This window comes from Cygnus olor, chromosome 5 (assembly GCF_009769625.2).
Source record: "Cygnus olor isolate bCygOlo1 chromosome 5, bCygOlo1.pri.v2, whole genome shotgun sequence".
NCBI lineage: Eukaryota > Metazoa > Chordata > Aves > Anseriformes > Anatidae > Cygnus > Cygnus olor.
In genome coordinates this window covers 54,304,928-54,328,811 of record NC_049173.1, presented here as the reverse complement: position 1 = coordinate 54,328,811, position 23,884 = coordinate 54,304,928, and the positions used below count along the sequence as shown (strand labels likewise).

Sequence of the window (23,884 nt, the reverse complement as noted above, 5' to 3'; positions counted from 1 at the left end):
GAAAACCAGGATTGCTATTGCATAATAAACCCACGGTCCTTTAAAGTTAATTGAGGTCTCAAGCCTAAAACTGTTCCAAGAAGGAACATTTAAGAGCAAAGTGTTTCTTGATGAGAACACTAAGGGCTGTGTTCTTGGTTTTGGCTCAATAAGCAAAACACTTTTGCACCTGAGGCTTTTCAGACACCACATGTGCAGAAGGCCGGCGTTGTCATAGGTACCTGTAGGTTGGGAACCAGCAGTAATCCAGCTGTGGTGCTTTTTCCAGCACACTGGTCTGGCTCAGAGCACTCGAGAAGAGCAGGATTGGGAAAACAGCAGAGCTCTGCAGGTCTGTACAAACCCAGGACCTCCAAGAACTCTTGCCCGTGGGTACCAGGAAATTATTCTGGCTATAACAACCAGACTGGTGTGCCAGTCCATCTGGCTTCAGGATACTCAGTTAACATAGTCGGGAAGCAATGGCCCACATTGAACAGTCTTCTCTGAGCAGCTGCTGACAAAAAGCAGGTAGGTCACATCATCAGAGGCTTGCACAGAAGGTGTAATGCAGGAAGGGTAAGTGGTGCTCTCCACCACAGAACTGAGGGACAGGCGATGACAGTCTAAAACTCCTAGGGCCTGAGCAATGTAAGTACTCTTGAGATACTGGAATCTTTCCCAGTACCTACCAGTTTGTTGATAGTTACTGACAAGACCCCAAAGGGGTGGGTGGGGTGGGTGTTAATGTTCTCTTAAACGTATCTAACACTCATTGTGGTTAGTGATCAAGGAATACTGGCACTTCAAAAAGCCAAAAAAAGGTTGAGAAGACACATTCTTGGCAAAGAGAAAAGTAATTTCCAATTATGTTGCTTAGCAACAACAGGTAAAAATCCATAACTGACTTTTGCCATCATTATCTTTGCAATGACGAGACAGATTCTGACCTCGACAAGACCCCAGTGCAAACACTCATAGGGTTTTCTTGATCCATTTTGATTCATATGCCACCAATTTCAACAAAAATACCTGAGATTTTTGCTTAAGACTCATCCTTGAAGGTAAGCAGAGTGGGACTACTTGCACATCTCAAGTACGTAGAAAAAGCAGCCAGCTCCTCTGAGATAAGCTGTTGTGGTTCAGCTTTGCTTAGAATGATTGGGGGGAGGGTGAAGAGGAGAGGGCCTCCCCTATTTCTTACTAGGGCTCGGTAGTATGTGACACATGAACCAGGGCTTTTCAACACCTTTTCAGGATCACTGATACTTCAAAGCATTTCCTTCATGTCTGTTTACAGGTGTGATTCTGAGCCAGGTGCCATACCCAGTCCAGTTTGGGTTCAGAGGTGCTGCAAAGCTGATTTCAAGGAGCTAGCACTATTCAAAATCACTTAGTGCATGAGAGCTTGGTGTCCCTGCCAAAGCCTTACCGTTTGCCTCTGCCCATTTACACTTACGATTTACTCTGGCATTCCCTTCCCTACATTAACTGTCTAATTATCCTTCGTCCTTTGAATTAGAATAAACCTAGTTGTGTGTTCTTTATGGCTTATGCCTTTCTTGTTCCCTTTTTGTGAGAGGACAGGTAGGGCTATGCCCAAGGAGAACAGCCCTGTCCAAGGCAGCCTGCTACTTGGTGAGTACACGAACAACAGCTGGTGGACAAACAAACATGAAGAGGTCACAATTGTCTTTGCCAGGAGTGGGAGCATTTGGAGAAAATGGAGCCCCATGGGAAGCTGGCTGGGTATGAAAGCGGAGGTGAAGCATGCAGCGCTCAGGAAGAGAGGGCAGTACAGCGGGGGCTGTCCCCCTCAAGGGGGTTGGCAGAGGTTGGGGGAGAATATGAAAGGATTGTTTGTCATCTCCCCCAGCTGAAATGATGGTAAAAAATGCTGCGCGTGGGGGTGAAATAAGCTGCTCTAATTTCCGCTTGGAACTTTCCATGTGCCAAGAGCTGCTTGCCTGCTGCTACCTTTCGGTGCAGGTGGCTGCTCGTCCTCCAAGGTGCTGGTTTGCACTGCACAACACGTTGACTTCTAGAACAACAAGCAAATGCACAGTGCTCTGGTGGCAGGCCAAGCCCAATTCTGCTGTTTCTTGCTCTGAGAAAGCAGTTTGTTGAGCCTTTTAACCTAAAATGCTAACGAGGTGGTTGTAGGCCTTTGGTTATGTCCCGTAGGAAGGTTAAGCTGTGAAATCTCAGGAAGGGAGGTGGTTGAGTTACTTTCTACATGCAGCCTTAACCCCACAACCCATGTTCTCTAGTTACTGCCCTGCCTGGTACCAAGACAAGCGTTTCATAGCCTGTGAGCTGTGCATAGGGAGTAGGCTGCAGTACACTAGAAAGTAGCATGCAAAATAGGTTGCAAAAGAGTAAAAGTTGTGTGCATGTAGAAACAAAAAATAAAATTAAAAAGCAGCAAATTAAGTTTATTACAACGCATAATTGGGGTGAAGTGGGAACCACTCTGGCAATACATCTCACTTGGGACGTGCAAACTGCTGGTCCCTAGCAAGTGAGAAGGGGATGATGAGAACCTTCAGGAAGGTTTGGCAGGCCAATAAACCACAAAAGAAGAGTGTATTCTTCCACCCACAATGTTCTTACATAATGAGATAAAGTCATAAATCTACTTCAGGTAAAAGTGCAAAGTCAAAAGTAGAGTAGGACAGCCTCTGCGTGCAGAGCACAGTCTTACATCACACGCAAGTCTAGCATTTCAGTTCCCACACACATCTGTATGAGCACTGGCTCAGATTCTGCAGTGATTACATCCAGCTCCCTTAGCTGCCCTCTCCTCCCATGGGGTAGAGCAGCATTTACCCAAAATCACACAACGCAAAGCAGCCTGCAGTGCCACAGTGCTGGGTTGCAGATCTCGGGGATCTCTGGCACTAGTACAGCCAACAGCTAGCTTCCACGACCTTCCCCTAACAACGGAAAATATCGTTGGGGAAGATAAATAAATTCAGTGCAACGATTGCATGGGTTCAAATGGGATGTTCACACACAGCAATAGTGCAGGGAATACCAAGCCTCAGTCAGAACTACCTGGATTTGAGCTCAGACTTTTATCTTTTGATTGCTCAGTGCTGAGCCCGAAAATATTAATTAAAATGCATTCTACAGACCCAATTGTTGACAATATTGTCATCAGTAGGAAAACAAGAAAAACAAACACTTTTAGACAAATCTCCAAATGACATTAAGTAGTTTACAATGTAAATCCAGATTAGCTGTCTATGCCAAGGGATATACACTTCCAAACAGGGTCATCACTCCATCACTCATCTTTTCAAGGACTCTAGAAGCTTACTTCCTTACACACGTAATGGTTCCCTTGGAAGGAAACGGCATCTCTCCTAACATGCCTGGTTTCCCCTTCTTCACTCCACCTTTTCTTGCTGAGCATGCCATTTGACATGGGATGTCTCTTTGGTCAGTCCAGGTCCGGCGTCCTGGCTGTGCCTCCTCCCAAATACTTGGGCAGCCCCAACATCCTCACTGACAGAGCAGCATAAGAAGCAGACAAGTCCTTGGCTCGAGAGAAGCACCGCTCTGAAACAACTAAAACCATCGGTGTGGTCTCACCACTATTTTCATTAAAATCCAAAAAAAAAAAGCATCATATGAGGATCTACAAAGACAATTAACCAAAGCTCAGCCAAAACTATGACAGTGCGCTACAGGTTTTTACTGGTTGGGGTGCACGATCCAAATAGTTCAGAGACCACGGCTCCAGACCTAGCCGAGGAGGTAACAGCCCAGATGCCATCCCCCAGGCTCCCGAAGCCTGTCTGCTGTCCTAATGCGTTTCCATGACGATGCCGTGCCCTCCCCTATAAAAGCTGGCAGCTGACACCCCCGGAGTCAGAGTCTGTCACGAGCTCTGCCTGCCCGCAGCAACTCTCTGCCCTGTGACTGTGAGCAGCCGCAGCAGCAGCAGACAAGCTTATCCTCATCGAATTTGCCTTCCAAGGCTAAGAAAGGTGAAGCCGGGCTCCTCCCGCAGGGGGAGGCAGGTTTCAGACCTGCAGGGCCAGATTTGAGGATCAAGGCATAAGTTCCAGGGTGCCCGAGGAGCCTTTCAGCACGGGGCTCGAAGGACTTTCTAGAGCAGGAGAAAGGATTTACCACCCTTCATCCTTAGGAGCTGCAATGCCTGTGGCGGCAAGCCTGCTCCTATCTCCCCCTGTGGACAAGCAAAAGCAGCGTGCAGGGTGCCCAGAGCTTACTATGTTTGGTTGGAGAGCAGGGAGTTTAGAAACTTTGTATTACTTAGCCAGCTTCATCTGTAAGAAAATAGAGACTGGTATCTATCTCAAAGTGAGGGCAAGATGACCCAGGCCTGCAGGATGTGTCAGAGGAAGATTGGGTGAGGAAGTCATGCTATGCACGTGTGCTTGGATGTGTAACTGACTACGCTCAGTGTGCAGGCCTAAGATGAGAGAATAAGATCAGAAAGAAGGAGATGGCCTGAGCATGCGCAAGGACTGGGTTCAACCAAGGAACACAGTGAGGAAGTCTACCGACAACCACCAGAGACTCCCGGAAAGACCACGAGTGGAAACAAATGCGGATGCATCAAAGAACTTTAAAGATTTTAATGAGTTACAGGAAATAGTATGAATATGATATTTGTTGGAAATCTATTCCATGCTTACAAATGTATATTACCTCTGTAGCACGAACAATTTGGCACACACACTAGGTGGAGCGATTCCCTGTGCACCCAGTGCTGCAAATAAAGAATGCCTGCTTTCTAAAACTCCAAATTGAGTCTTAGAGAGTTTCTTTGAGCGACTTTGATGGTATCACCCAAGGACAGAGCCCAGCTCTGCTTTCTAAAACTCCAAATTGAGTCTTAGAGGGTTTCTTTGACAGACTTTGACGGTATCACCCAAGGACAGAGCCCAGCTCCACAGCCTCAACTGGAGGGCACAGGGTTGGCGTCTCCCCAGGCTGAGGCCAGAAACAGGGCCGCTGCTGCTCTGCATCATCTCCTGTCATGGGCTGTGCCTAAATGCCACCGCCAAGGCTGCAGAGTACTGACAATTCCGGAAAATTCCATTGGACTCCGGGGGTGGAGGGCTGCCCCCTGCCCCTCTCAGCCCTTTTCCACCACTCGGCTCCTCCTTGCACTGTCCCAGCTCCAGCCTGGGCTCTCCAGGAGCCATGGACCCAAGCCTTGGCGCGGGTTCCTCCACAGGGCGCCGGGAACCCGCCACCTTCCCTCAGCTCGCCTCAGCCCGCGCCCTGCTCTGGCCTGGCCGTTAACAGCCGCCATGGCAGCAGCACCGCCTGGGACCGTTGGGAAGCCGGCTGGAACCGGCTGCAACCAGCACCAGGCTGCCCGGCTGCGTCCTCCATCTTGTCTCGCTCTGTCCCCAGTGCCCGGGCGTTCTGGTTTTCACCGCTCAAAGCCTTTGCTTATTTGGTTTTCTTGTCCTCCTGTGACCTCTGCAGGACTAAAGCGTTCCCCCTCTGGTTTCACAGTCCTCCTCCTCCCCAACAAGCCCGTATTGGCGAGATATTTCCTCTGGCCTTGTCCTGGAATCACTTAGACATTTCCATGCCCTTGGCTCATCCGGGTGCAGATCTGGAAATGGATGGTGGTGTCCTCTGTTCAGCTGTGCCAAAATGCCAACCAAGTACTACTGGGACTAGTTTAGGTGGTTATTTTCCAAGTTTGAGGAAGAATGTGCAGGGAAGAAGAGTAGGAATGGAGGCATCAAGGACTTTGGTTCTTAAGCTGCTTCTCTGTTCAATGTGGCAGCTCCCAGCAATTTCTCTGTGTGGAAGGACGATGGGTGAATTGACAGACAGAGCTGGGAAATGTTACAGCCCTTCTGAATAGCCCCTCCTCAGGATATTGCCTCTGTGGCTGCAGAAAAAGACCGGGACTTGACTGCTTTTCTTCTCTCCCCCTCTGCTCTAGGCGATTACTTCACGGAGACGTCCAACAAGCACGTCTTTAAGTGCCCGCCTGTGCAGTCCATGGCCTTCCGGCACGAGGCTGTCAGAAGAGACCACCCTCCAGGTAAGGTGACCCCGGGCAAGGCAGACACTTGCAGCCTGAGTGTCTCTAGGGACAGCCTGCTGCTCAGCCTTCTTGGGACCAAACCACCCATGATAGGGAGCTGCGGTCCATATCCTCGATACCTTGTGGAGCTTCCATCACCAGGACTGGGAAGTATGTGGCAAAACATGACACAGAGGGGAAAACCGTCTGATAAAGTTGTCTGTGGAGAGGTGGCCTGGAAAGCTAGAGGCCTGTGAAGGTTCCCATCCTGAGGTGAGCTGCTTGCTGCAAAGAAAGCAATATAGCCCACTGAACACCATTTTTTTCTGAGTAAGAGCAAGGAGGTTTTCTGCACTGTGAACGAGAAAACACAAGTGAAGACTATGTATCTCATCCTTCTTTAATTTGTATTACACAGGAATTCCAGTGGGACAACACCAGAAGCCGTGAGGCACAAAGGGTTTTGCCTGCTCAACACGGAATGTGCTGAGAGGCAAGCTCACTAGAACATGTCCTTAACGAGAGCAAGGCCTGCTCTCTGAGGAGTGTGCCCTACCATTAAGCCAGTTCAGTGTGGCATGGGTGAGTACATCTGTAGGAGGTGTGCCCAGGTTGAAGCACTCCTCCACCTGGTGACAGAGCTCATCAAAGATGTGACTAGGCTGAGGGGTATCACGGAGTCTGAAATGGAAATCGACCACTGGAGGTGCTCCCTTCCTTCCCTGAGACAGGCCCAGCAGGCAGAAGGGACACTCAGTAGAGGGGTTTCCCACCCGGCTGAAAGCACTGACCTAGAGGATAAGGGGCAATGGCAGCAAGTCCCTGCTTGTAGCATCCTCTGAGGGACTTCCCCACCTTCCAGGTGCTGGTGCACAATAGGTATGAAGCTTTGCAGGTTGATCTGAAGGAAGGAGAGGCGGTGGGGTAGCCCTGTAGTTTAGGGAGTGTTTGGATTGTTTTGATATTAATAACGGTGATGAGAGGGTTGCATGTTTATGGGTAAGCATCAGGGGGAAGGCCAATGAGGCAGATGCCCTGATGGGTGTCTGTTACAGACCGCCTAACCAGGCCAAAGAGGCAGACAAACTATTCTGCAGACAGCTGGGAGAAGTCTCACAATTGCTAGCATTTCTTTTGGTGCAGGACTTCAACTTACCAGATCTTTGCTCGAAACGCAACATAGGAGAGAGGAAACAGTCTAGGAGGTTTCTAGAGTGTGGAAGATAACTTCCTGACACAGCTGGTGAGTGAGCCAACTGCTCTCTACAACTGCCTGAAAGCAAGTTGTTGGGAGCTGGGGGTCAGCCTCTTCTCGCAGATAGCTAGCAATAGGACTAGAGGGAATGGCCTCAAGTTGCACCAGGGGAGGTTCAGGTTGGAAACGAGGAGACATTTCTTCTCAGAAAGAGCAGTCAGGCATTGGGATGGGTTGCCCAGGAAGGTGGTGGAGTCACCGTCCCTGGGGGTGTTCAAGGAAAGGTTGGACCTGGTGTTAAGGAACTTAGGTTAGTGGGTGATATTGCTGGTAGGGGGATGGTTGGGCCAGATGATCTTGGAGGGCTTTTCCAACCTTAATGACTCTGTGCTTCTATGATTCTATGAGCTAAGGACTGTGTCCTCCTTGACGTTTTGCTCGTAAATAGAGAAGGACTTGTGCGTGATGTGAAGGCTGGAAAGCCGTTTTGGGCAGAGCAATCACAAATTAATAGTGGTTTTGATTCTTGGAAAAGTAAGGAAGAGTTTAGCAGAATTGCCACTCTGGACTTCTGGAGGGCAGACTTCGGCCTGTTATGGAGACTGGTTGGCGGAGTCCCTGGGAAGCAGTCCTGAAGCAATTGAAGGAGTCCAGGAAGGCTGGACACTTCAAGAAAAAAATCCTAATGGCACAGTAGCAGGCCGTCCCCACATGCTGAAAGATGAACCAGCACAGAAGAAGACTGGCCTGGCTGAACAGAGAGCTGTGGCTAGGGCTCAGGAAGAAAAAGAGGGTTTATGTCCTTTGGAAGAAGAGGCAGGCCACTCAGGAGGACTACAAAGATGTCCTGAGACTGTGTGAGGACAAAATTAGCAGGGCCAAAGCCCAAACTGAGCTCAATCTGACTAGTGCTGAAAGTCCCCTCGGGCACCATGGAACTAATCCTTGATCCTCCTGAGACAGGGAACAAGATAAAGGATGTTGATTCTGTACGTCTTAGCCAGCACAATTGTATGTTAACGACCCCAAAGATAAGGGAGTGCATATACTGTATGCATAGATAATGGAACAAGCAAGAACTGACTTGACTGCTGGAGTCTGTCAAAGAAAGAAGAGGTCAGATGTTTAGCAGCGAGAAAGACTTCTGGTCTTCATCAAAAGACCACCAAAGTATGCTGGATGACCACCCAAGGACTCCAGTACGCATACAAATAGGGGCAGAAACCTATGTTTCTATGATTCTTCCGAGACTTGATGACTATGCAAGAGACTTACGGGAAATGAAATGAATATTTGTCCCACTAACATAAGCACACTGCCAGCAACCCTTGGTGTGTACGTGTTAGGCAGAGTGATCCGTAATAAATAATACCTGCTTAAAACTTTGGTTATTGAGTTTTCACTGTGTCACTCAAATCTGGCCCTGCAGGTCTGAAACCTGCCTCCCCCTGCGGGAGGAGCCCGACTTCACCTTTCTTAGCCTTGGAAGGCAAATTCGATGAGGATGAGCTTGTCTGCTGCTGCTGCGGCTGCTCACAGTCACAGGGCACAGAGAGTTGCTGCGGGCAGGCAGAGCTCGCGACAGACTCTGACTCCGGGGGTGTCAGCTGCCAGCTTTTATAGGGGAGGGCACGGCATCGTCATGGAAACGCATTAGGACAGCATACAGGCTTCGGGAGCCTGGGGGATGGCATCTGGGCTGTTACCTCCTCGGCTTGGTCTGGAGCCGTGCTCTCCGAACTATTGGGATCGTGCACCCAACACTCACACTCGGGGTGTGAGTGGGTAGGGAAGGCCCTGAGTGCTGTCACGGTGCAGCGTTGAGCTCTGATGGCTCTTTGTGGGGCTGGCATCTCTCCTCAGGCAGGAGCTCCGTAGCCTGCAGGTGAGGCATGGTCCTGGTGCAGGGTGAAGGGAGCAATGGGGATGCAAGGCCTATTGGGTTGAAGGCAAGCGGGTGAAAAGGTGCTGGTAGAGCTGGCTGTCTGCATGCCCTTTGGATTGCAGGGCTCTCCTCTTGCGCTCTTTTTGCTGCGGCTTTAACCTTACGGAGAGAAAAGGAACCTTCCTTACTCACACCCCTCTTCCCTTCCATCCCGTTCCCCTCCTCACAGCTCAAGGAGAACAAACAAGGTCTTTTGGGGAATCTTTTTTATTCCACTATGAGCGGAGTTGTGTAGATGGAGTGCCGGATTCCAAAAGTGGTTTCAGGTGCCCGGGGCTTGATCAGCGTCACCTGGAAGGGGAAAAGTTTAAGAAAAAAAAAAACAAAAACGGGGGTCATTAATGGTCCTTCTTGTTGTCCCACACATCCCCCTGTTCCTAGACAGTCCCTGTATGCCTCTCTCTTACTGCTCCGTGTCAGAATGCCAGTGCAGTGCCGCTTCAGCTTCCTGCTAGAGCAGACTTGTCGCAGTGATGGCAGGTTGCTCTAACAAGGGCGGTTACGGGCACTCGGCATTTCTCATCCACGGCCATATGCACGCCTGGGAACCTTTAGCTGACTCTCCCTGTTCTGGTGGCATGCTCTTTCAAAACCTCCCGTATTAGCGAGCTCTCGAAATGCCCTGATGCTCTTCCCGCTTGCCATTTCTTGCCATTTAGGGCAAGCAATTGGCAGCACAGATAGGGGAGAGGTAAAGAACAACCCTCCTGATTTTTGTTTGTTAGTTGCTCCTTCTGAGCTCTGTCCCGCGCCAGGGCTTGTGATGGATGAGCAAGTCACGTGTAAGGGCGGAGGGAGTGGAAGGGAAAAGACGTGTTCTCTGCCCTTCCTCTGCTAGGGTCTGGGGCAAGGGCAGGGAGCAGGCCTGCTGTCCTGCAGCTGGTGCCTGCAGCGAGAAGCCCGTTTGTTCTGCAAAGCCTCAGCAGGAGGGGGAGATGCTTGAAGGCTGCTTGTTGGAAAACAGAGCAGGAGGCGAGCAGGCTGCCTTACCTTTCCTGTGCAGTAGTCCGCGGGCCCAGGCTTTACCGTTCTGTCCCCTCCAAGTTTGGTTTGGGCTCCCATGGTGTAGACGGGTGCCCTTCTTTTGTAGGCATCCACCTCAATCTTTGGGAATGCGGCGGGACCTGGAGTCTGCAAGAGAGCCAGGGACCTTGTTGGGCGCTAATTCACAGGTTTCTCCTTCCCGATTCCCCACGAGGGCTGCACACTAGTGGCGCAACAGAGAAGGGTGCGGGAAGCCTGGGACAATGTCAACAGTGGCACAGTCTGTTCCCCTCCAAAGAGGGGCATTTTCCAGAGCGGCAGGCAGGTAGCCATTAGGTCTGATGAGCTCTGCATCATCCAAACGGCCAGAGCTGGAAAGCGAGGCACTTGCAGGAGTAGGCAGAGCCTCCTTGTGCTCTCTTCTCCTGCTGGAACACTGGGAGAGCTCTGTGGCCCTGCGAGCACAGCTGTGGATTCACTGGCTTTGCTCCTGGTGTGGGGAAGGCAGCCGAGGTTCACTAGGCAATGTGGAAAAGAAGGGAAGCATCGCTCACCTTAGAGAGGTCCGCATCGAAGCGATCGTGCTTGCTCTTCCATTTCATGGAGTAGCACGGGCTGGCAGTTGTGTAGGCTGTGTTGGGTCCCATCAGCCTGGGTAAGGTGTAGGTGCCAGGGCCTGCAAGAGGAGTGGGAAGAGAGGGTGGGCGATTGAGTCCCGAGTGAGAAGCTGCTGCTTCTTGCCCCACAGGTCAGAGGGAGGCTTTGGAAGTAGGCCCCTTGCCAAGGCCGAGCAGCAGGCTGTCCCTGGAGCACGCTCAGGCTGCAAGTGTCTGCCTTGCCCGGGGTCGCCTTACCTGGAGGGTGGTCTCTTTTGACAGCCTCATGCCGGAAGGCCATGGACTGCACAGGCGGGCACTTAAAGACGTGCTTGTTGGACGTCTCCATGAAGTAATCGCCTAGGGCAGAGGGGGAGAGAAGAAAAGCAGTCAAGTCCCGGTCTTTTTCTGCAGCCACAGAGGCAATATCCTGAGGAGGGGCTCTTCAGAAGGGCTGCAAATTTCCCAGCTCTTTGGCAGCTCCTCCTGCCCTGTGCTGGAGGACACAGGCAGCACCAAGGGGGATTTTTCTGCACGCTGCAGCTTGGTGTCCCTCTTGTCAGCCCCCCGCCCGCATCCCCTTCTATCTGGACTCCGGGTCCTGCCCCCTTGTGCCCACGGCCTGTGGTCCTTGGCAGCTGTCCTTCTCAGAGAGCACTTATGGCTGCTCACGCTTGTTCCCCCGCTAGGCCAGGGCAAAAGTGAGGCGTTGGGGTCTTGTCGGGATGAAGAGCTGGAGAACCGGTACTCACTTGGTCCGGGTGTCACCGTGGTTTTTATTTTGGGAAGTCCCCGGATGTGGGTGCCTGGAGGCACATACTTCCCAGTCCTGGTGATGGCAGGCTCCACAAGGTACTGGGGACCAGGACCGCAGCTGCCTGTCATGGGCGGTTTGGTCCCTCTGCAGGTGTAAGCAGGGGCTCGGCTTTTGGTGGGACTGTGGCCCACGAAACCTAGGAAGCAAGCAAAGGAAAGGACACCTCCAGGCAGCTGCACACTTTAAGCTCCGCTGGAAGAGGCACAGTTGGAGTTGCCAGCCCCCATAAATTCCCCTCCCATGGGACGTTTTCCTCCAAGTCTACTACAAATACAAGCCGGTTATGCAGTGCCTTGGAGTGCAGAAGAGTAAGCCAAGGCAGCACAAATGGCTTTGTAGCTGCATTGCAAATTCAGCTGATAAAGACAGCCGATGCCTGGCCGGCACGCTTCTTGCCCCTAGCGGTTCAAAACAACTGCTTGGAGCACCAGTGTTGGCACTCCATAATGAGAGTATCGACGCTTCCACATCGTGGGGCGTGCGGCTGTGCTGAGTGGGGAACAGGCGAGCTGCCAAGTCTGTGCGGGGCAGTGCTTTTTGGCATGTGGAAGGGGTAAGGTGCAGCGCAGGCTTGAGAGCGCCTCTGTGCCAGGCAGAATGAGGGAGCTCTTGCCCTGGGTCAGCACAAGCAAGGGCAGCAGTATCGACCTTCCTCTGCCAGGCCTGGGGGGCTGTTGCCCCCGAGGGCACGGAGGCTTGGACAAAAAGGGGAATGGCTTTTGAGCTGCTTTGAGCAGGGATGTCCTAAATGTGCCGCCCGCCCTGGGGATGGCTGCGGTACCTGTTGCCCCTGGGATGGAGTACTTGGGCCCAGGGCTGGTGAACTGGGCCATGATTGGGCCGCGTGGGCGGTGAGGTCTCCACGTCCCCACAAAGGCTCCGTCCATGCTGGTGGGTGCCTCCAAAGCCTAAAGGCAGAAGAGCAGAAGAGTTACTGATGGGCTGCCCTGAAAGAGCCTGGAGTTCAGCTCTGCCCCTCTCTTTCAGGTGCCAATGCTCCACTTGGTGCGCAGGACTAAAACACAGCCCCACTTCTCAACCGCCCCCTCTGTGCCTCGGTATTGAGCCTTCAGAGGAAACAAAGCTATTGCTTCTTCTTTCACCAGCATACCAACATCTGAATCTCCAATCCCAAAACCCAGGTCTGAAACCTGCCTCCCCCTGCGGGAGGAGCCCGACTTCACCTTTCTTAGCCTTGGAAGGCAAATTCGATGAGGATGAGCTTGTCTTCTGCTGCTGCGGCTGCTCACAGTCACAGGGCACAGAGAGTTGCTGCGGGCAGGCAGAGCTCGCGACAGACTCTGACTCCGGGGGTGTCAGCTGCCAGCTTTTATAGGGGAGGGCACGGCATCGTCATGGAAATGCATTATGACAGCAGACAGGCTTCGGGAGCCTGGGGGATGGCATCTGGGCTGTTACCTCCTCGGCTTGGTCTGGAGCCGTGGTCTCTGAACTATTTGGATCGTGCACCCCAACCAGTAAAAACCTGTAGCGCACTGTCATAGTTTTGGCTGAGCTTGGGTTAATTGTCTTTGTAGAGCCTCATATGATGCTTTTTTTTTTTTGGATTTTAATGAAGATAGTGGTGAGACCACACCAATGCTTTTAGTTGTTTCAGAGCGGTGCTTCTCTCGAGCCAAGGACTTGTCTGCTTCTTATGACCGCAGCTGCCTGTCTCGGGCAGTTTGGTCCCAAGAAGGCCGAGCAGCGGGCTGTCCCTAGAGACACACAGGGCTGCAAGTGTCTGGCTTGCCCAGGGTCACCTTACCTGGAGGGTGGTCTGCTCTGACAGCCTCGTGCTGGAAGGCCATGGACTGCACAGGCGGGCACTTAAAGACGTGCTTGTTGGAAGCCTCGGTGCAGTAATCACCTACGCAGAGGGGGAGAGAAGAATAGCAGTCAAGTGCTGTTTTTTTTTGTCCAGCCACAGAGGCAATATATATATATCAATATACAGGCAATATATATCAAAATATAGGCAATATATATCCCGAGGAGGGGCTCTTCAGAAGAGCTGCAAACTTCCCAGCTCTTTGGCAGCTCGTCCTGCCCTGTGCTTGAGGACAAAGGCAGCACCAAGGGGGATTTTTCTGCACGCTGCAGCTTGGTGTCCCTCTTGTCAGCCCCCCGCCCGCATCCCCTTCTATCTGGACTCCGGGTCCTGCCCCCTTGTGCCCACGGCCTGTGGTCCTTGGCAGCTGTCCTTCTCAGAGAGCACTTATGGCTGCTCACACTTGTTCCCCCTCAAGGCCAGCGCAAAAGTGAGGTGTTGGGGTCTTGTCGGGATGAAGAGCTGGAGAACCGGTACTCACTTGGTCCGGGTGTCACCGTGGTGTTTATTTTGGGAAGTCCCCGGATGTGGGTGCCTGGAGGCACATACTTCCCAGTCCTGGTAATGGCAGGCTCCACAAGGTATTGGGGACCTGGACCACAGCTGCCTGTCAGCGGTTTGGTCCCTCTGCATGTGCACGCAGGGGCGCACACCCCACACTCTTTTCTCCTACAGCAGTTCCCAGAGAGGGGCCGCAGCCTCCCCGAGGGACTCCACTGCAGCCTGAGCTGGGCCCTCTGGGAAGCACTCTGGGACGGGCTGGACCTGGCAGGGGCAGCCCTGGCCTCTCCTCACACAGCCCAGCCTGAGCCCGCTGTTGCCTCGGCACATGGGCCCCCAGCATAGCTGGCCCTGGCCCAGCACGGCCTGAGGCCGTGGTGTTTTTCCAACGTATTGGGAGAAACGCCATGGGGGTTTTGGGGTATCTTGTGGGGTACGGGGTGTCTTTTGGGGTGTCTTTTTGGGTGTATTTTTTATTGCACTCTGAGAGGACTTGTATTGGAGTGAATGCCTCAGCAGGAGGGGGAGATGCTTGAAGGCTGCTTGTTGGAAAACAGAGCAGGAGGTGAGCAGGCTGCCTTACCTTTCCTGTGCAGTAGTCCGCGGGCCCAGGCTTTACCGTTCTGTCCCCTCCAAGTTTGGTTTGGGCTCCCATGGTGTAGACGGGTGCCCTTCTTTTGTAGGCATCCACCTCAATCTTTGGGAATGCGAGGGCTGTGTTCCTTGGTTGTCATCCTGCCCTGTGCTGGAGGACACAGGCAGCACCAAAGGGGACGTTTCTGCACCTTGCAGCTTGCTGTCCCTCTTGTCAGCCCCCCGCCCATGCCACGTTCTTTCTGGTCTCTGGGTCCCCCGCAAGGCCAGGGCAAAAGCGAGGCGTTGGGGTCTTGTCGGGATGAAGAGCTGGAGAACCGGTACTCACTTGGTCCGGGTGTCACCGTGGTGTTTATTTTGGGAAGTCCCCGGATGTGGGTGCCTGGAGGCACATACTTCCCAGTCCTAGTGATGGCAGGCTCCACAAGGTATTGAGGACCTGGACCGCAGCTGCCTGTCATGGGCGGTTTGGTCCCTCTGCAGGTGGAAGCAGGGGCACACACACCCCCACACGCCCACTCCTACAGCACTTTGGGCTCCCATAGTGTAGATGGGTGCCCTTCTTTTGTAGGCATCCACCTCGATGTTTGGGAACGCAAGGGCTGAAGGCGCTGAGTCGGGACCTGGGTGCCAGCAGCGCAGATCACATGGAGCTGGGAGAGGCTCTTCACTTGGCTGGGGCAGGAGAGCTGCCCTGGCCCATTCCCACCTGAGGGCAGCCGCGCGCTTGCAGCCTCAGTGGCCCTTGCTCTATGCCGGCTGCCATCAGGAGGATCCTGTGAGCCCTGTAGCCTCCCCTCCAGCCCCTGGCCTTGCCCCGGGCTCCTGTCTCAGGCTGCTTCGGCCTCTTTCTCCGGGCTGGTGCCCTTGCCCTGCTCGTGCAGAACTTGCCTCTTGACAGGAGGCACTAGTGTGGGGCTGGAACAGAGGCCTCCGAGCCCAAATACCAAAACTCCAATCAGACAGCAGGTATTTAGGCACAGCCGTGACAAGAGATGATGCAGAGCAGCAGCGGCATTGTTTCTGGCCTCAGCCTGGGGAGATGCCAACCCTGTGCCCCACAGAGGGGGGTGTGGAGCTGGGCTCTGTCCTTGGGGACAAGTCTCCATCTCCAGGCTGCTCTGCTGTGGGGCGCGAGTGGGTAGGGAAGGCCTAGTAGAACTCAGTAGCATGGCTTAGTGGTGAACCTGTCAGGACTTGTTTAAAGGTGGGAGTAAATGGTCTTTGCCTATGCTGAACGATTTTATGATTCTGTGTAATGTAAATTTTGGTTCTGAGAGAATACTGGAGAGACAAGTCCTCTTCCGAAACCGCACAGGAAGATCTCGCAGAGCAATGAATGATCTACGACTTTGGAGCTCGGACAGTTCTGCTCACATCCCTGTATTTCAGGTTCTCTCGAGTTTCAGAACAACAGAGTGAATTCATCTTGGGTTTTAGCCATGATAGCATATGCACAAGAAAAAAAAATGGGTAAAAGAAATCTAAAACCTGGTCTTTATTTACAACAGCTAAGGCAAACTGAAATGGCCACCCTCATGAAGACCAGGCTGTTCCAGTGGCCTTTCATCAGAAGTCATCCGCTTCTGAAATCAAAGCAGTCTGTCAATTCACCCATCGTCCTTCCACACAGAGAAATTGCTGGGAGCTGCCACATTGAACAGGGAAGCAGCTTAAGAACCAAAGTCCTTGATGCCTCCATTCCTACTCTTCTTCCCTGCACATTCTTCCTCAAACTTGGAAAATAACCACCTAAACTAGTCCCAGTAGTACTTGGTTGGCATTTTGGCACAGCTGAACAAAGGACACCACCATCCATTTCCAGATCTGCACCCGGATGAGCCAAGGGCATGGAAATGTCTAAGTGATTCCAGGACAAGGCCAAAGGAAATATCTTGCCAATACGGGCTTGTTGGGGAGGAGGAGGACTGTGAAACCAGAGGGGGAACGCTTTAGTCCTGCAGAGGTCACAGGAGGACAAGAAAACCAAATAAGCAAAGGCTTTGAGCGGTGAAAACCAGAACGCCCGGGCACTGGGGACAGAGCGAGACAAGATGGAGGACGCAGCCGGGCAGCCTGGTGCTGGTTGCAGCCGGTTCCAGCCGGCTTCCCAACGGTCCCAGGCGGTGCTGCTGCCATGGCGGCTGTTAACGGCCAGGCCAGAGCAGGGCGCGGGCTGAGGCGAGCTGAGGGAAGGTGGCGGGTTCCCGGCGCCCTGTGGAGGAACCCGCGCCAAGGCTCGGGTCCATGGCTCCTGGAGAGCCCAGGCTGGAGCTGGGACAGTGCAAGGAGGAGCCGAGTGGTGGAAAAGGGCTGAGAGGGGCAGGGGGCAGCCCTCCACCCCCGGAGTCCAATGGAATTTTCCGGAATTGTCAGTACTCTGCAGCCTTGGCAGTGGCATTTAGGCACAGCCCATGACAGGAGATGATGCAGAGCAGCAGCGGCCCTGTTTCTGGCCTCAGCCTGGGGAGACGCCAACCCTGTGCCCTCCAGTTGAGGCTGTGGAGCTGGGCTCTGTCCTTGGGTGATACCATCAAAGTCTGTCAAAGAAACCCTCCAAGACTCAATTTGGAGTTTTAGAAAGCAGGCATTCTTTATTTGCAGCACTGGGTGCACAGGGGATCGCTCCACCTAGGGTGTGTGCCAAATTGTTCGTGCTACAGAGGTAATATACATTTGTAAGCATGGAATAAATTTCCAATAAATATCATATTCATACTATTTCCTGTAACTCATTAAAATCTTTAAAGTTCTTTGATGCATCCGCATTTGTTTCCACTCGTGGTCTTTCCGGGAGTCTCTGGTGGTCGTCGGTAGACTTCCTCACTGTGTTCCTTGGTTGAACCCAGTCCTTGCGCATGCTCAGGCCATCTCCTTCTTTCTGATCTTATTCTCTCATCTTAGGCCTGCACACTGAGCGTAGTCAGTTACACATCCAAGCACACGTGCATAGCATGACTTCCTCACCCAATCTTCCTCTGACACATCCTGCAGGCCTGGGTCATCTTGCCCTCACTTTGAGATAGATACCAGTCTCTATTTTCTTACAGATGAAGCTGGCTAAGTAATACAAAGTTTCTAAACTCCCTGCTCTCCAACCAAACATAGTAAGCTCTGGGCACCCTGCACGCTGCTTTTGCTTGTCCACAGGGGGAGATAGGAGCAGGCTTGCCGCCACAGGCATTGCAGCTCCTAAGGATGAAGGGTGGTAAATCCTTTCTCCTGCTCTAGAAAGTCCTTCGAGCCCCGTGCTTAAAGGCTCCTCGGGCACCCTGGAACTTATGCCTTGATCCTCAAATCTGGCCCTGCAGGTCTGAAACCTGCCTCCCCCTGCGGGAGGAGCCCGACTTCACCTTTTTTAGCCTTGGAAGGCAAATTCGATGAGGATGAGCTTGTCTGCTGCTGCTGCGGCTGCTCACAGTCACAGGGCACAGAGAGTTGCTGCGGGCAGGCAGAGCTCGCGACAGACTCTGACTCCGGGGGTGTCAGCTGCCAGCTTTTATAGGGGAGGGCACGGCATCGTCATGGAAACGCATTAGGACAGCATACAGGCTTCGGGAGCCTGGGGGATGGCATCTGGGCTGTTACCTCCTCGGCTTGGTCTGGAGCCGTGCTCTCCGAACTATTGGGATCGTGCACCCAACACTCACACTCGGGGTGTGAGTGGGTAGGGAAGGCCCTGAGTGCTGTCACGGTGCAGCGTTGAGCTCTGATGGCTCTTTGTGGGGCTGGCATCTCTCCTCAGGCAGGAGCTCCGTAGCCTGCAGGTGAGGCATGGTCCTGGTGCAGGGTGAAGGGAGCAATGGGGATGCAAGGCCTATTGGGTTGAAGGCAAGCGGGTGAAAAGGTGCTGGTAGAGCTGGCTGTCTGCATGCCCTTTGGATTGCAGGGCTCTCCTCTTGCGCTCTTTTTGCTGCGGCTTTAACCTTACGGAGAGAAAAGGAACCTTCCTTACTCACACCCCTCTTCCCCTCCTTCCCGTTCCCCTCCTCACAGCTCAAGGAGAACAAACAAGGTCTTTTGGGGAATCTTTTTTATTCCACTATGAGCGGAGTTGTGTAGATGGAGTGCCGGATTCCAAAAGTGGTTTCAGGTGCCCGGGGCTTGATCAGCGTCACCTGGAAGGGGAAAAGTTTAAGAAAAAAAAAAACAAAAACGGGGGTCATTAATGGTCCTTCTTGTTGTCCCACACATCCCCCTGTTCCTAGACAGTCCCTGTATGCCTCTCTCTTACTGCTCCGTGTCAGAATGCCAGTGCAGTGCCGCTTCAGCTTCCTGCTAGAGCAGACTTGTCGCAGTGATGGCAGGTTGCTCTAACAAGGGCGGTTACGGGCACTCGGCATTTCTCATCCACGGCCATATGCACGCCTGGGAACCTTTAGCTGACTCTCCCTGTTCTGGTGGCATGCTCTTTCAAAACCTCCCGTATTAGCGAGCTCTCGAAATGCCCTGATGCTCTTCCCGCTTGCCATTTCTTGCCATTTAGGGCAAGCAATTGGCAGCACAGATAGGGGAGAGGTAAAGAACAACCCTCCTGATTTTTGTTTGTTAGTTGCTCCTTCTGAGCTCTGTCCCGCGCCAGGGCTTGTGATGGATGAGCAAGTCACGTGTAAGGGCGGAGGGAGTGGAAGGGAAAAGACGTGTTCTCTGCCCTTCCTCTGCTAGGGTCTGGGGCAAGGGCAGGGAGCAGGCCTGCTGTCCTGCAGCTGGTGCCTGCAGCGAGAAGCCCGTTTGTTCTGCAAAGCCTCAGCAGGAGGGGGAGATGCTTGAAGGCTGCTTGTTGGAAAACAGAGCAGGAGGCGAGCAGGCTGCCTTACCTTTCCTGTGCAGTAGTCCGCGGGCCCAGGCTTTACCGTTCTGTCCCCTCCAAGTTTGGTTTGGGCTCCCATGGTGTAGACGGGTGCCCTTCTTTTGTAGGCATCCACCTCAATCTTTGGGAATGCGGCGGGACCTGGAGTCTGCAAGAGAGCCAGGGACCTTGTTGGGCGCTAATTCACAGGTTTCTCCTTCCCGATTCCCCACGAGGGCTGCACACTAGTGGCGCAACAGAGAAGGGTGCGGGAAGCCTGGGACAATGTCAACAGTGGCACAGTCTGTTCCCCTCCAAAGAGGGGCATTTTCCAGAGCGGCAGGCAGGTAGCCATTAGGTCTGATGAGCTCTGCATCATCCAAACGGCCAGAGCTGGAAAGCGAGGCACTTGCAGGAGTAGGCAGAGCCTCCTTGTGCTCTCTTCTCCTGCTGGAACACTGGGAGAGCTCTGTGGCCCTGCGAGCACAGCTGTGGATTCACTGGCTTTGCTCCTGGTGTGGGGAAGGCAGCCGAGGTTCACTAGGCAATGTGGAAAAGAAGGGAAGCATCGCTCACCTTAGAGAGGTCCGCATCGAAGCGATCGTGCTTGCTCTTCCATTTCATGGAGTAGCACGGGCTGGCAGTTGTGTAGGCTGTGTTGGGTCCCATCAGCCTGGGTAAGGTGTAGGTGCCAGGGCCTGCAAGAGGAGTGGGAAGAGAGGGTGGGCGATTGAGTCCCGAGTGAGAAGCTGCTGCTTCTTGCCCCACAGGTCAGAGGGAGGCTTTGGAAGTAGGCCCCTTGCCAAGGCCGAGCAGCAGGCTGTCCCTGGAGCACGCTCAGGCTGCAAGTGTCTGCCTTGCCCGGGGTCGCCTTACCTGGAGGGTGGTCTCTTTTGACAGCCTCATGCCGGAAGGCCATGGACTGCACAGGCGGGCACTTAAAGACGTGCTTGTTGGACGTCTCCATGAAGTAATCGCCTAGGGCAGAGGGGGAGAGAAGAAAAGCAGTCAAGTCCCGGTCTTTTTCTGCAGCCACAGAGGCAATATCCTGAGGAGGGGCTCTTCAGAAGGGCTGCAAATTTCCCAGCTCTTTGGCAGCTCCTCCTGCCCTGTGCTGGAGGACACAGGCAGCACCAAGGGGGATTTTTCTGCACGCTGCAGCTTGGTGTCCCTCTTGTCAGCCCCCCGCCCGCATCCCCTTCTATCTGGACTCCGGGTCCTGCCCCCTTGTGCCCACGGCCTGTGGTCCTTGGCAGCTGTCCTTCTCAGAGAGCACTTATGGCTGCTCACGCTTGTTCCCCCCGCTAGGCCAGGGCAAAAGTGAGGCGTTGGGGTCTTGTCGGGATGAAGAGCTGGAGAACCGGTACTCACTTGGTCCGGGTGTCACCGTGGTTTTTATTTTGGGAAGTCCCCGGATGTGGGTGCCTGGAGGCACATACTTCCCAGTCCTGGTGATGGCAGGCTCCACAAGGTACTGGGGACCAGGACCGCAGCTGCCTGTCATGGGCGGTTTGGTCCCTCTGCAGGTGTAAGCAGGGGCTCGGCTTTTGGTGGGACTGTGGCCCACGAAACCTAGGAAGCAAGCAAAGGAAAGGACACCTCCAGGCAGCTGCACACTTTAAGCTCCGCTGGAAGAGGCACAGTTGGAGTTGCCAGCCCCCATAAATTCCCCTCCCATGGGACGTTTTCCTCCAAGTCTACTACAAATACAAGCCGGTTATGCAGTGCCTTGGAGTGCAGAAGAGTAAGCCAAGGCAGCACAAATGGCTTTGTAGCTGCATTGCAAATTCAGCTGATAAAGACAGCCGATGCCTGGCCGGCACGCTTCTTGCCCCTAGCGGTTCAAAACAACTGCTTGGAGCACCAGTGTTGGCACTCCATAATGAGAGTATCGACGCTTCCACATCGTGGGGCGTGCGGCTGTGCTGAGTGGGGAACAGGCGAGCTGCCAAGTCTGTGCGGGGCAGTGCTTTTTGGCATGTGGAAGGGGTAAGGTGCAGCGCAGGCTTGAGAGCGCCTCTGTGCCAGGCAGAATGAGGGAGCTCTTGCCCTGGGTCAGCACAAGCAAGGGCAGCAGTATCGACCTTCCTCTGCCAGGCCTGGGGGGCTGTTGCCCCCGAGGGCACGGAGGCTTGGACAAAAAGGGGAATGGCTTTTGAGCTGCTTTGAGCAGGGATGTCCTAAATGTGCCGCCCGCCCTGGGGATGGCTGCGGTACCTGTTGCCCCTGGGATGGAGTACTTGGGCCCAGGGCTGGTGAACTGGGCCATGATTGGGCCGCGTGGGCGGTGAGGTCTCCACGTCCCCACAAAGGCTCCGTCCATGCTGGTGGGTGCCTCCAAAGCCTAAAGGCAGAAGAGCAGAAGAGTTACTGATGGGCTGCCCTGAAAGAGCCTGGAGTTCAGCTCTGCCCCTCTCTTTCAGGTGCCAATGCTCCACTTGGTGCGCAGGACTAAAACACAGCCCCACTTCTCAACCGCCCCCTCTGTGCCTCGGTATTGAGCCTTCAGAGGAAACAAAGCTATTGCTTCTTCTTTCACCAGCATACCAACATCTGAATCTCCAATCCCAAAACCCAGGTCTGAAACCTGCCTCCCCCTGCGGGAGGAGCCCGACTTCACCTTTCTTAGCCTTGGAAGGCAAATTCGATGAGGATGAGCTTGTCTTCTGCTGCTGCGGCTGCTCACAGTCACAGGGCACAGAGAGTTGCTGCGGGCAGGCAGAGCTCGCGACAGACTCTGACTCCGGGGGTGTCAGCTGCCAGCTTTTATAGGGGAGGGCACGGCATCGTCATGGAAACGCATTAGGACAGCAGACAGGCTTCGGGAGCCTGGGGGATGGCATCTGGGCTGTTACCTCCTCGGCTAGGTCTGGAGCTGTGGTCTCTGAACTATTTGGATCGTGCACCCCAACCGGTAAAAACCTGTAGCGCACTGTCATAGTTTTGGCTGAGCTTGGGTTAATTGTCTTTGTAGAGCCTCATATGATGCTTTTTTTTTTGGATTTTAATGAAGATAGTGGTGAGACCACACCAATGCTTTTAGTTGTTTCAGAGCGGTGCTTATCTCGAGCCAAGGACTTGTCTGCTTCTTATGACCGCAGCTGCCTGTCTCGGGCAGTTTGGTCCCAAGAAGGCCGAGCAGCAGGCTGACCCTAGAGACACACAGGGCTGCAAGTGTCTGCCTTGCCCAGGGTCACCTTACCTGGAGGGTGGTCTGCTCTGACAGCCTCGTGCTGGAAGGCCATGGACTGCACAGGCGGGCACTTAAAGACGTGCTTGTTGGAAGCCTCGGTGCAGTAATCACCTACGCAGAGGGGGAGAGAAGAATAGCAGTCAAGTGCTGTTTTTTTTGTCCAGCCACAGAGGCAATATATATATATCAATATACAGGCAATATATATCAAAATATAGGCAATATATATCCCGAGGAGGGGCTCTTCAGAAGGGCTGCAAACTTCCCAGCTCTTTGGCAGCTCCTCCTGCCCTGTGCTTGAGGACAAAGGCAGCACCAAGGGGGATTTTTCTGCACGCTGCAGCTTGGTGTCCCTCTTGTCAGCCCCCCGCCCGCATCCCCTTCTATCTGGACTCCGGGTCCTGCCCCCTTGTGCCCACGGCCTGTGGTCCTTGGCAGCTGTCCTTCTCAGAGAGCACTTATGGCTGCTCACACTTGTTCCCCCGCTAGGCCAGGGCAAAAGTGAGGCGTTGGGGTCTTGTCGGGATGAAGAGCTGGAGAACCGGTACTCACTTGGTCCGGGTGTCACCGTGGTGTTTATTTTGGGAAGTCCCCGGATGTGGGTGCCTGGAGGCACATACTTCCCAGTCCTAGTGATGGCAGGCTCCACAAGGTATTGAGGACCTGGACCGCAGCTGCCTGTCATGGGCGGTTTGGTCCCTCTGCAGGTGGAAGCAGGGGCACACACACCCCCACACGCCCACTCCTACAGCACTTTGGGCTCCCATAGTGTAGATGGGTGCCCTTCTTTTGTAGGCATCCACCTCGATGTTTGGGAACGCGAGGGCTGAAGGCGCTGAGTCGGGACCTGGGTGCCAGCAGCGCAGATCACCTGGAGCTGGGAGAGGCTCTTCACTTGGCTGGGGCAGGAGAGCTGCCCTGGCCCATTCCCACCTGAGGGCAGCCGCGCGCTTGCAGCCTCAGTGGCCCTTGCTCTATGCCGGCTGCCATCAGGAGGATCCTGTGAGCCCTGTAGCCTCCCCTCCAGCCCCTGGCCTTGCCCCGGGCTCCTGTCTCAGGCTGCTTCGGTCTCTTTCTCCGGGCTGGTGCCCTTGCCCTGCTCGTGCAGAACTTGCCTCTTGACAGGAGGCGCTAGCGTGGGGCTGGAACAGCGGCTTCCAAGCTCAAATCCCAAACCTCCCCTCAGAGAGCAGGCCTTGCTCTCGTTAAGGACACGTTGTGGTGAGCTTGCCTCTCAGCGCGTTCTGTGCTGAGCAGGCAAAGGCCTTTGTGCCTCACTGCTTCCGGCCTTGTCCCACTGGAATTCCTGCTTCTTATTCTGGAGTGGTCTGTCGTTTGGGGTCTTGGCTGGGGTATTTAGGCACAGCCATGACAAGAGATGATGCAGAGCAGCAGCGGCATTGTTTCTGGCCTCAGCCTGGGGAGATGCCAA

At 53.7% G+C, this 23,884-nt stretch overlaps 2 protein-coding genes across 2 annotated transcripts; both read right to left on the bottom strand.

The window, feature by feature from the left end:
- Positions 1 to 9,354: 9,354 nt before the first annotated feature.
- Positions 9,355 to 13,047, bottom strand: LOC121070668 (outer dense fiber protein 3-like). The gene is made up of 7 exons (XM_040558162.1): positions 12,964 to 13,047; positions 12,326 to 12,452; positions 11,480 to 11,680; positions 10,986 to 11,087; positions 10,686 to 10,807; positions 10,138 to 10,278; positions 9,355 to 9,438 (listed from the first exon to the last, which is right to left on the bottom strand). The coding sequence occupies exons 1-7, from the start codon at positions 13,045 to 13,047 to the stop codon at positions 9,355 to 9,357; spliced, it is 861 nt and encodes a 286-aa protein (XP_040414096.1).
- Positions 13,048 to 18,504: 5,457 nt separating this feature from the next.
- LOC121070667 (outer dense fiber protein 3-like) lies at positions 18,505 to 22,198 on the bottom strand. Its single transcript, XM_040558161.1, has 7 exons — positions 22,115 to 22,198; positions 21,477 to 21,603; positions 20,631 to 20,831; positions 20,136 to 20,237; positions 19,836 to 19,957; positions 19,288 to 19,428; positions 18,505 to 18,588 (listed from the first exon to the last, which is right to left on the bottom strand). Exons 1-7 carry the CDS (start codon positions 22,196 to 22,198, stop codon positions 18,505 to 18,507), a joined length of 861 nt encoding a protein of 286 aa, XP_040414095.1.
- Positions 22,199 to 23,884: the final 1,686 nt, after the last annotated feature.

Excerpts from the sequence above, each read along its gene's own strand:
- LOC121070668 (XM_040558162.1), bottom strand. The coding sequence starts at position 13,047 with ATGACAGTGCGCTACAGGTTTTTACTGGTTGGGGTGCACGATCCAAAT. Across the intron at positions 12,453-12,963 it reads CTCCAGACCAAGCCGAGGAG|GCTTTGGAGGCACCCACCAG; the intron begins GTAACAGCCCAG and ends TTCTGCCTTTAG. Across the intron at positions 10,279-10,685 it reads TCGATGCGGACCTCTCTAAG|ACTCCAGGTCCCGCCGCATT; the intron begins GTGAGCGATGCT and ends GCTCTCTTGCAG.
- LOC121070667 (XM_040558161.1), bottom strand. The coding sequence starts at position 22,198 with ATGACAGTGCGCTACAGGTTTTTACCGGTTGGGGTGCACGATCCAAAT. Across the intron at positions 21,604-22,114 it reads CTCCAGACCTAGCCGAGGAG|GCTTTGGAGGCACCCACCAG; the intron begins GTAACAGCCCAG and ends TTCTGCCTTTAG. Across the intron at positions 20,238-20,630 it reads CACGGTGACACCCGGACCAA|GCGATTACTTCATGGAGACG; the intron begins GTGAGTACCGGT and ends CCTCTGCCCTAG.